This window comes from Ovis aries, chromosome 19, assembly GCF_016772045.2.
Source record: "Ovis aries strain OAR_USU_Benz2616 breed Rambouillet chromosome 19, ARS-UI_Ramb_v3.0, whole genome shotgun sequence".
NCBI lineage: Eukaryota > Metazoa > Chordata > Mammalia > Artiodactyla > Bovidae > Ovis > Ovis aries.
This window is the reverse complement of record NC_056072.1, coordinates 46731643-46743881: the sequence shown is the minus strand read 5'-3', so window position 1 is coordinate 46743881 and position 12239 is coordinate 46731643. Positions and strand designations below refer to the sequence as shown.

General features: G+C 38.8%; 1 protein-coding gene across 3 annotated transcripts in view; it reads left to right on the top strand.

Annotated features, from left to right (window-relative positions):
* CACNA2D3 (calcium voltage-gated channel auxiliary subunit alpha2delta 3) overlaps positions 1-12239 on the top strand; it is an 879694-nt gene that overhangs the window by 177262 nt on the left and 690193 nt on the right. For all 3 annotated transcript variants that reach the window (XM_060402372.1, XM_060402371.1, XM_042236061.1), the window contains exon 3: positions 5741-5857. In XM_060402372.1, coding sequence (XP_060258355.1) covers positions 5741-5857 — 117 coding nt within the window. The remainder of the gene's footprint in view (positions 1-5740; positions 5858-12239) is intronic.

The window sequence follows — 12239 nt, the reverse complement described above, 5'->3', positions numbered from 1 at the left end:
TTACATATACCAGAATCTTCTATAGCAGAAATTCAAAGGGGGCAAAACAGGAGAACATGAAGATTTAGAGTGGCCTGTTCTATGTAGGCACTATGCCGCTGTGTCTGGCCATCAGACCTCTTGATGTCTCCCAAGGAGCCTACCTCTCATTCCCTGACTCTTCTCCAGTGCTGTTTCCCAAGTCCTGGTTATCTCAGTTTCCCAGTTCCTTGCCAGTTTTATGTTCCTCCTTCCCATTCCACACACTGAGATTTTTCAAAACCATGAATCTGGTCTTGGGTCCCTCCTACCCTTAAATCCTTCAGTGGTTCTGATTGTTGTTTGAATCCATACCCTCAGCCTCCTACCCATGTCAAGATAACGTCCAAACTCTTCATCCTAGCATACTACCTTTGATGGCCTGGCCCTGCTCACTTCTTTGATCTCGTCTCTCACCAGATTCCCCTGTCCTAGCCATCCATGCACCAGGGAAGTGGAACAGGGGTAGTTCCCTGTGTTCCAGGCAGCCTCTTGTCTTAGATATCCATACCTACCGTTCTGCTCATCCCCTGTTTCATCTCCCCTCTTCTTAGCCTAGTCATCCTTTAGGGGTCCAGAAAGTTGGAGTGACTGCCTTGACCACCCCATCAGGGTGGTTATGATGATGTTGTGTCTTCTTTTCTGGTTTATCATCAGAATATTCCTGACCATTTAGACCATGAGCTTTCTTCAGCTTTGCTTTACTCATCATATTGTGCCTGGTACCCCATCCCTGCCTGGCATACCAGAGACACAAAATAGATGTTTGTGGAAAAATAAATGGAGCTTTGGAGTCAGAGGCCCAATCCAAACTGGCCTGAATCTTTGATCAGGTGGCATAGTGTCTCTTCCACTTCGGTCTTCCCCTTTGCCTTCGTTGTGTGTGTTGACAGAGACGTGCTGGTACTTTCCAGATTACTTTACCCAGTTGACAAATGGCTGTTTTTTACACAAAACAAAGTAATTGCCAGAGCAACCCTTGAGGCTATAGAAAATAAAGTGTTACTGCCATCACAGCTGTGTGGCTTCAGGTTATTCCTGATACTTTGGAGAATAGGACAATGTGTAGCCAGAACACAGCCAAGGAGTAATACATTGGATGGGCTAATAAGTTCGTTGGGGCTTTTCCATAGCATCTTACCAATGAGCTTTTTGGCCAACCCAGTATAGTTCAGACAGCTTCCCTGGTGCTCAGCGGTGAAGACACAGGAAACGCGAGTTCAGTCCCTGAGTTGAGAAGATTCCCTGGAGGAGGGCATGGCAACTCATTCCAGAAAATCCCATAAACAGAGGAGCCTGGTTGGCTATGGTCCATGAAGTCGCGCAGAGTCGAACATGACTGACGTGACTGACCACACACATAATACAATCGAGGCTTCTGGGCCTCTTTAAGAGGCAAGAGCTGTGTCTGCTTCTCTGGGGACAGGCTGTAAGCTCATCCCCCGAGTAGAGGGATAGCATCTCCTCCTATGACATCCAGCCAGCCCTGGCCATATGGCTTTTGCTCACCTGGAGGAGACTTGTAAACAGCTGCCACCCTTGTTAACTGATGATGTCTCTGGTTTTAGGTATTTGAGTCTCTTGGTTAGTTTAAGCCACTAAAAGCTACCAATCGATGAAACAGGCACTGTGATGGCAGTAAAATGGGCCCTCTGAAACAAGATCACAAGTATTTAGATTAGCAGCCCTTCACCCTCTACCTGCTAATTTCAAAGGACCAAGCAGTTTGAAGTCAGACCTCACTAAGTTTAAAACTCATTCTCTAACTATTTGACTTTCAACAATGACTAAGTCTTTCTTTGCCTCAGTTCCCCATCTGCAACGTGGGGATGACACCTGCCCCAGACGGTAGGTGTGAGGATTAGACAAATTGATACATGGAAAGCTCCTGGAGCCGTGCTGGGCTTGTGACATACGGAAGACTAATTTTGCTAACTTCCTTAGGCTCAGCTAATGAAGACATGCTGCTTAACTACACAGATTCTAATTGGGGCTGCATTCCCCTACAGAAATTTGTTAATAAGTGCCCATCTTCTGTTCTGCATATAACTATGGCTTGTATACATTCTCTAGTTTCCGAAATAGTATGCTCATTACAGAAATTAGAAAATACAGGTGAGCAGAAAGAAGAAAGAAAAATAATTATTTGTAATAGTGCAGCCAGCTGTGAGCATTTGGCATCTGTCCTCACAGTGTGTGTGTGTGTGTGTGTGTGTGTGTGTGTGTGTATGTATAGGCAGTTTAGTAATTTAAAGCAAAAAGTCACCAATTACTATCTGTAACCAATTGTAACATTCTGTATACTAGTTTCCTACATTCTTTTGCACAATTCAGGATGGCTGTGTGGCATTTGCTGTACTGCTGTAGCTTACTTGGTTCAGTTGCCAGAGGTCATATTGCTTGGTTTTGTACCATAGGTACGTTTTTGATGCTTTTGGTGTATATCACCATTCTGAGCTGCTAAGGGTTTGAAGTTGGTTAATGACTATCACTTGGTTACTCCCTCTGTTATTCAAAATCTTTTGATTCCAGCAAAGAGTAATGTTTCCTAGTGAGAGGAAGACATTACATTGTTCTGACCTGATTCCAACAGGCATTGACACATCTTGAAAAGCAGAATGTTTTTGGCTTATGGGATTACTTCCCTGGGGTGGTGAGAAAGTAGTATGAGACTTGGCTCATTGGCAAAGAGGACCCATTGTCACATGTCCTAAGGGGAGAGAGCTTATGCTGGAAAAGGAGTAGAACCAGTGACCTGCTACGTTTGTCCCAGATCTGGAATCCTTGGCTGGCACAGAGCTTCGTGTTGAGCTTAGGTAGCCAGGTCACAAGGCACAAGGAATCCTGGGACACCAGCAGACCTTCATAAAATCAGTGGTTCCTTTTTACGGAGCAGAGTCAGAAGAAGAGAGGCTGCAGGAAGGTCTCATTGAGAACTTGGTGGATAGTCAGAGTTGTATAAACTGGTTCCCTTCTAGAAGTCTGTTTGGAGAAAAACACAGGAAAGTGACAGATATGATCAAAATAATGGGACTCAATGTAAAAAACAAAAGATTTAGGTAAAGGCTAATTGTGAAATTCATTTTCTTTATCTTAAGCCTCTAGATCACCTTTAGGCTCAGAATTACGATAGAGATTTATTTCCCTGACTATAAATATTAGATTGACATTTGTTTTGTTTTACTCGCTTCTTGAACTTTGTATTTTGGGTAGTGAATCAACCTTGTGTCTAAGCTGGCCTTGGCTCTTGGCTTTTGGAGCACATCTGGCAGGCAGCAGAGTACCCCCAGAATTTTTGGCTCTAAAGATATCACTGGCTTGCATTTGAACTTAGGGAAAGTTTCCAGTGATTGTCACTGAAGTTTTATTCATGCACCAGAGGACACTGTTAGCCTGAGACAGGCGTGGGCTGGCTAGAGTCCCAAAGCCGGGGCCAAGCCAGCCAACCTCCCAAGGAGTGGGGAGGTCACCCTTATAGGAGCATCAGTCAGCTGCATCCTTACTTGCATCTTTCTTGTATTGTAGCATTGCAGCTGTGCTGCAACAGGCTTCATCCAGCGAAGTTATGTGAGTGTCTGCTGTGGGCCGGGGGGTTGTCCTTAACTCCTGGACCACACAAGCTCTGATGCCAGGAGAGGTGAGGGAGAGGTGAGCACAGAATGCTCTGGAACCTGGAGGGAAGGTGTAGCCTCCTTGTTTGGGAAACAAGGAGAGCCTTGTCGAAGAGTGAGGGAAGGCTAGAAAAAGAAATGATGGTTTTCCAAGGAAGTGAAGGACTCAACCCAAATATCTAAGATTTTTATGGACATTTTCAGGGAGCAGGGAGAAGAAAGTCACTTACAACTCATGATTCATTATAGCAGTGGTCCCCAACCATTTTGGGCACCAGGGACTGGTTTGTAGGAGACCATTTTTCCATGGACCAGTGTGGGGGGATGGTTTCAGGGTGATTCAAGTGCCTTACATTTATTGTGCACTTTATTTCTGTTTATTACATCAGCTCCATCTCACATCATCAGGCATTAGATCCTGGCTGTTGGGGACCCCTGTATTATAGGACCATGCAGAGCTCTCCGAGCATGTTTTAAATGATGTAGCGGATCATTTGTAGTAGTAGATTATACACACACTCCTTTCCTTGGGGCAGGGAAAGACTGAACCTCCTCCTGGTTTACATTTTTGAAGGAGATGGAGAGGACATAGAGAGAAAATAGAAATTTGTATCTTGAAATTATCCTGCATTAAAAAGTTGGTTTATTTTCCATTTCAGAAATTACTCTTAAAGTCTCTATAGTCCAGATTACATGTGAATCCTTGTGTTTTCCTTAAGTAGAGACTTGGCAGGGTGAGTAACTGATTCAGGGTTTTCATCCAAATGAGGGGAAATGTAAAGCCCCCAGTATTTTTAGTTCTCTAGACTTTTGATAGCTACATAAATGTGAAGGATTCTTCTTGACATTAACAGTATTTTGAGCTCCATTTGGAAGGTTTTTTAAATTAATAAGCAATATTTCTTTTCCATGGGAACAAAATTAAATGTTTAGTTATATCAAACTTTTTGGCCTCAGGACCCCTTTACACACTTAAAAAATACTGAGGACCCTTAAGAGCTTCTGTTTATGCAAGTTGTATGTATAAATATTTGCCAAATTAGAAATTAAAACCAATAATTCATTAATTTAAAAATTAACAAGTTCAAAATAAAAAGACTCATTGCATGTTAACATACGTATTTTATTAAAAATAACTTAAAAAACATATTAGAAGAGTGGCATTTTTTTCATTTTTGCAAATCTTTTCAAGATTTGGTTTTAGAGAAGACAGGTAGATTTTCTTACCTGCTTTTGTGTTCAATCTACTGTGATTTGTTAAAATCAAGTAAAAAGATACGACTTCATATAAATAACCTGTTGGGAAAATGAAGGGCTTCATGGACCCTTGAAAGGGTCTCAGGGACTGTACAGGTGTTCTCGGGTCACTTTGAGAACTGCTGGTTTAGACAGATAAATTTCTGAGTTATTCGGTGGGTTTTGGCTCAGACGGTAAGGAATCTGCCTACAATGCAGGAGACCTGAGTTCTGTTCCTGGGTCAGGAAGATTCCCTAGAGGAGAAAATGGCAACCCACTGCAATATTCTTGCCTGGAGAATTCCATTGACTTAGGAGCCTGGTGTTCATGGGGTTGCAAAGAGTCAGACATGACTGAGCAACTAACACTTTCCTTTCACTTGAAATGACAAGTTGTCCTTGAGAATTTGAGTATACTGTGGGACAGATTAGTTGCTTATGAACACTCACAAACCGTGAAATCAAGGTTTTCCTAATATATGTTGCTGTTTCACTGTCGTTTGTGTACCTGCTTCTTTTTGTGAGTTCCTTAAGGATGTTTAGGAAGTCCTCAGTAACTGAATTGAATCAAAATACTAAAAATTGACAGCAGGGACTCTCACACGATAAAATGTGTATAAGGTGCTCTACTGTGATTACCTTAGGGTTGATTTTTTTCTTTCTTTTCTGGATACTAGTTAAGCTTCAAGAAAGCCAGAGCCAATTTTCACATTTCTCTTTAGTTAGTTTAATAATTTTGAAATACAGTCCAATCTCCCCAAATCCAACAGAAATTTTTATTTTTACTTATTCCTTTTAAGTAAATGTGCTCTGGCATCATGGGCATTGTGTTTTATGATATCTTGTGTCTTTAATGTTGTCCATCCTCCTTACAGAAATACAAAGAATATGAGAAGGATGTTGCCATAGAAGAAATTGATGGTCTCCAGCTGGTGAAAAAGCTGGCAAAGAACATGGAAGAGATGTTTCACAAGAAGTCTGAAGCAGTGCGGGTAAGTATCTCTGGTTTCTGCTCCGTATTGCCCAAAGACACAAAGGCAACTGTCGTTGATGAACCCAACTCTCAGAAATCAAAAGTTGGCTCACCTATGTATACATAATTTCTTAAGTCTGGTTCATGAAGATAAGCAGGTACTAAAGGCACCACAGTCACCCCTTTTCTAGGGTAAACTAGGGTTTAGGTGCTAGTTTTTGTCTTAGGATAGTGTACTTTCAGTGGAGGTGTCCCTAATTGTTTGCCAAACAAACAAATTGCCTAATTGTTTGCCTAATTAATTGCCGAAGTACATTCAAGGGTACGTTGTGGTTGAACTAAACAGTTGTAAAAAAAAGTTAATCAGTGTTTACCAAAATATGGAATTGAAAATCTCCATGGAGTAAATGAGTCTAGATAAAGTCTGAGGTTCTTTTTACTACTTTTGAAATATTACTATAATTATAATTATAATGTTTATCTTGACTGGCAAGAGCTCCCTGAAATCTTTTCATAAAAGCTTTTTGGAGTATAGTTGATTTACAATGTTTTAGTTTTAGGTGTACTGCAAAGTGAAGCAGTTAAACACATACATATATCCACTCATTTTAAGATTTTTTTTTTTTACCATATAGGCCATTATCCTGGAAATGTTGTATTAGCAGGAAGAATGGAACTGCAGTACACATGTGGTGTTATTTTGGATTTCCAAGATGGCCTCTGACTTTATTCTTTGTTGCCAACAAAATGGGGTATCTGAATTCTTGATTTAGGACATGTGAATGTTACAGTATCCTTTTTAAATACTACATTGACACAGGATTATGGGAAAGAATTTTGATCTAAAGAGTTCTTTATTTCTAACTTGTAGTTTACTTTCAGTTCAGTTCAGTTCAGTCACTCAGTCATGTCCAACTCTTTGCGACACCATGGATCACAGCATACCAGGCTTCCTGTCCATCACCAACTGCCGGAGTTTACCCAAACTCATGTCCATTGAGTTGGTAATGCCATCCAACCATCTCATCCTCTCTCATCCCCTTCTCCTCCTGCCTTCAGTCTTTCCCAGCATCAGGGTCTTTCAAATGAGTCAGCTCTTCGTATCAGGCGGCCAAAGTATTGGAGTTTCAGCTTCAACATCAGTCCTTCCAATGAACACTCAGGACTGATCTCCTTTAGGATGGACTGGTTGGATCTCCTTGCAGTATAGTTTACTTACCTTTTAGTTTTATTATCTTCAGAATGACTTTGTTATAAAAGTTCATTTTCTAGATTAGTTTTTCTCATCCTTAATTGGCCACACAAAATTGCCACAAGATATTTCTACCTTAGACCTTATAATCCCATACATTTCCTTGTTTCTAAAATATTTTGTATTATTTTGATTCAGAGAAGAAGGGACTGTAGTTTAGGTAGAAGCATGAGCTTGACCTGGGTTCAGTGTCAAACAGAACAACCTTGATGAGCTTCCATTTCCTCATCTGAGAAATGGGAAAAACTCACACAGGGAGTGTAAAGATCAAACAAAGTTGTGGTTTTGAGCCATTAAGCACAGACCCTGGCACCTGAGGAGTGCTTAGTGAATATTTAACTTCTGTTGCCACTATGATTATTAGTTTAAATAAGGTGAGCCTTCTTGGTGGAAACTCAAGTGCCTTAGAAGGAAAAAAAGTGCTTTTATGTGCCATAGACATACTGCACTGACTGCCATTGCTGGGAGCTGCATGGTGGCCTCTGGAGTGTCTGTGTCAGTACCTTAGAGCAAGTTGTATTCTATTTTTCACAGACATGGCAGCATGACAGGCATTGGCACCTCACAGTCAGAGAACCCTGAGGTAAACATTTAAAAAACACAATTACTATTCGATGTTTGTAAAATGAACACCCTTTTTGTTGGAACTTTTAGAATGTATTGAGAAGTATCAAAAAGAGAAAAAAAGTCACCTAAAACTCCTACTACCTAGCAGGAAAACAACACTTGTTTTCTTGGGTCTTCTTCCTTCTAGTCTTTTTTCTTTACGTTTATATGCGTATCCTTGTGTGTGTTTTTCTTTTATCAAATTAGTAATTGTGTTGCCTGTTTGCTTTTGTATCCCGCTTTTTTTTCTTCATTTTACCAAAATAGTGTGAGCATTATCTTGTGTCCCTGTGTTTTGTGATTTTCTATTAAAAAAAAAACTAATTAATTTTTTAAATTGGAGGCTTGTTACTTTACAGCATGTGATGTTTTTTTGGTCATACATCAACATGTATCAGCCATGGGTGTACATGTGTTCCCCCATCTTTCTAAATTCCAAATATATGTGTTAATGTACTGTATTGGTGTTTCTGACTTGACTCTGTATAAGAGGCTCCAGTTTCATATACCTCATTAGAACTGACTCAAATGTGTTCTTTTTTTTTAATAGCTGAGTAATATTTCATTGTGTATACGTACCGCATCTTCCTTATCCATTCGTCTGCCTGTGGACATCTAGGTTGCTTCCATGTCCTAGCTGTTTCAGACAGTGTTGCAATGAACATTGTGGTACATGTGTCTCTTTCAATTCTGGTTTCCTCAGTGTACATGCCCAGCAGTGCAATTGCTGGGTCATCTGGCAGTTCTATTTCCAGTATTTTAAGAAATCTCCACACTGTTCTCCAAAGTGGCTGTACTAGATTGCATTCCCATCAACAGTGTAAGGGGGTTTCTCCACATCCTCTCCAGCATTTATTGTTTGTAGACTAAAATGGCAGCCATTCTGACTGGCATGAGATGGTACCTCACTGTGGTTTTGATTTGCATTTCTCTGATAATGAGTGATGTAGAGCATCTTTTCTTGTGTTTGTTAGCTGTCTGTATGTCTTCTTTGAAGAAATGTTCTTTAGCTTTGGCCGAGTTTTTGATTGGGTCGTTTATTTTTCTGGTATTGAGCTGCATGAGCTGCTTGTATATTTTGGAGATTAATTCTTTGTCAGTTGTTTCATTTGCTATTATTTTCTCCCATTCTGAAGGCTGTCTTTTCACCTTGCTTATAGTTTCCTTCGTTGTGCAAAAGCTTTTAGGTTTAATTAGGTCCCATTTGTTTATTTTTGTTTTTATTTCCATTACTCTGGGAGGTGGATCATAGAGGATCTTGGTGTGATTTATATCAGAGTGTTACACCTATGTTTTCCTCTAATAGTTTTATAGTTTCTGGTCTTACATTTAGATCTTTAATCCATTTTGAGTTTATTTTTGTGTATGGTGTTAGAAAGTGTTCTAGTTTCATTGTTTTACAGGTGGTTGACCAGTTTTCCTAGAACAACTTATCAAAGAGATTGCCTTTTCTCCATTGTATATGTTTGCCTCCTTTGTCAAAGATAAGGTGTCCATAGATGCATGGATTTATCTCTGGGTTTTCTGTTTTGTTCTGTTGATCTATATTTCTGTCTTTGTAGTAGTCTGAAGTCAGGCAGGTTGATTCCTCCAGTTTGATTCTTCTTTCTCAAGATTGCTTTGGCTATTCGAGGTTTTCTTTTGTTTCCATACAAGTTGTAAAATTATTTATTCTAGTTCTGTGAAAAATACCATTGGTAGTGACATGCCGATTGTCCCAGTAGCTTGATAGGGATTGCATTGAATGTATAGATTGCTTTGGGTAGCATACTCATTTTCACTATATTGATTCTTCCAATCCACAAACATGGTATATTTCTCCATCTATTTGTGTCATCTTTCATTTCTTTCATCAGTGTTTTATCATTTTCCATAATAGATCTTTTGTTTCTTTAGGTAAATTTATTCCTGAATATTTTATTGTTTTCATTGCAATGGTGAATAGGATTGTTTCCTTAATTTCTTTTTCTGTTTTCTCATTGTTAGAGTATAGGAATGCAAGGGATTTCAGTGTAATAATTTTGTATCCTGCAACTTTACTATATTCATTGATGAGCTCTAGTAATTTTCTGGTGGTGTCTTTAGGCTTTTCTATGTAGAGGATCATGTCATCTGCAAACAGTGAGAGTTTTATTTCTTCTTTTCCAATCTGCATTCCTTTTATTTCTTTTTTGTCTCTTATTGCTGTAGCTAGGACTTTCAAAACTATGTTGAATAGTAGTGGTGACAGTGGTCACCTTTGTCTGGTTCCTGATTTTAGAGGATATGCTTTCAATTTTTCTCCGTTGAGGATAATGTTCTCTGTGGGTTTGTTGTATATGGCTTTTCTTAGGTTGAGGCATAGTCCTTCTATGCCTGTGTTCTGGAGAGTTTTTATCATAAATGGGTGTTGGATTTTGTCAAAGGGTTTCTCTGTATCTATTGAGATAATCATATGGTTTTTAATCTTCAATTTGTTAATACAGTGTATCATATTGATTGATTTGTGAATATTGAAGAATCTTTGCATCCCTGGAATAAAGCCCTCTTGGTCATGACGTATGATCTTTTAAAATATGTTGTTGAATTCTGTGTGCTAGAATTTTGTTGAGGATTTTTGCATCTATGTTGATCAGTGATATGGGCCTGTAGTTTTCCTTTTTTGTGGCATCTTTGTCTGGTTTTGGTATTAGGGTGATGGTGGCCTCATAGAATGAGCTTGGGAGTTTACCTAACTCTGCAATTTTCTGGAGGAGTTTGAGTAGGATAGGTGTTAGCTCTTCTCTAAATTTTCGGTAGAATTCAATTGTGAAGCCATCTGGTCCTGGGCTTTTGTTTGTTGGAAGATTTTTGATTACAGTTTTGATTTCTGTACTTTTGATGGGTCTGTTAAGATTTTCTATATCTTCCTGGTTCAGTTTTGGAAGGTTATACTTTTCTAAGAATTTGTCCATTTCTTCCACATTGTCCATTTTATTGGCATATAATTGCTCATAGTAGTCTCATGATCTTTTATATTTCTGTGTTGTCTGTTGTGATTTCTTCGTTTTCATTTCTAACTTTATTGATTTGATTCTTCTCTGTTTTTTTCTTGATGAGTATGGTTAATGGTTTGTCTATTTTATTTATCTTCTCAAAGAACCAGCTTTTAGTTTGCTGATTTTTATTATAGTCTCCTTCATTTCTTTTTCATTTATTTCTGTTTGATTTTTATAAGTTCTTTCCTTCTGCTAACTTTGGGGTTCTTCTTTTCCTAGTTGCTTTTGGTGTAAAGTTAGGTTGTTCATTTGGTGTTTCTCTTGTTTCTTGAGGTGGCCTTGTATTGCTATGCTTTTACTGAATCTGATAAGTTTTGGATTGTTGTGCTTTCATTTTCATTTGTTTCTATGCATAGTTTGATTTCCTTCTTGATTTCTTCCATGATCTGTTGGTTATTAAGAAGTGTGTTGTTTTAGCCTCCATGTTTGTATTTTTAATAGTTTTTTTTTTTTTCCTGTAGTTGACATCTAATCTTACCGCATTGTGATCAGAAAAGATGCTTGAAATGATTTCAGTTTTTAAAAATTTACCAAGGCTAAATTTATGGTGCAGGATGTGATCTGTCCTGGAGAATGTTCCGTGTGCACTTGAGTAGAAGGTGAAATCCATTGTTTTGGGGTGAAATGCCCTATAGGTATCAATTACATCTAATTAGTCTATTGTATCCTTTTCCTTGCTAATTTTCTGTTTAGTTGATCTATCCATAGGTGTGAATGGGCTATTAAAGTCCCCCACTATAATTGTGTTACTGTTAATTTCCCGTTTCATACTTGTTAGCATTTGCCTTACATATTGAGGTGCTCCTATGTTGGGTGCATATATGCTTATAATTGTTATATCTCCTTCTTGGATTAGTCCTTTGCTCATTATGTAGTGTCCTTCTTTGTCTCGTATCACAGTCTTTATTTCAAAGTCTAATTTATCTGTTATGAGTATTGCTGCTTCTGCTTTCTCTTGCTCTCCATTTGCGTGAAATATCTTTTTCCAGCCCTTCACTTTCAGTCTGTATGTGTCCCTGGGTTTGAGGTGGGTCTCTTAGAGACAGCATATATAAGGATCTTGTTTTTATGTCTATTCATCCAGTCTTTGTCTTTTGGTTGGAGCATTTAACCCATTTACATTTAAGGTAATTACTGGTAAGTATGATCCCGTTACCATTTACTTTGTTGTTTTGGGTTCGTTTTTATAAACCTTTTCTGTGTTTCCTGTCTGGAGAAGATCCTTCAGCATTTGTTTGGTTTGGCAGTGCTGAATTCTCTGAGCTTTTGCTTGTCTGTAAAGTTTTTGATTTCTCCTTCATATCTGAATGAGATCTTTCCTGGGTAAAGTAATCTTGGTTGTAGGTTTTTCTCTTTCATCACTTTAAGTATGTCCTGCCATTCCCTTTTGACTTGAAGAGTTTCTGTTAAAAGATCAACTGTTACCCTTGTGGGGATCCCTTTGTGTTTATTTGTAGCTTTTCCCTTGCTGCTTTTAACATTTGCTTTTTGGGTCTGATTTTTGTTAGTTTGATTAATATGTGTCT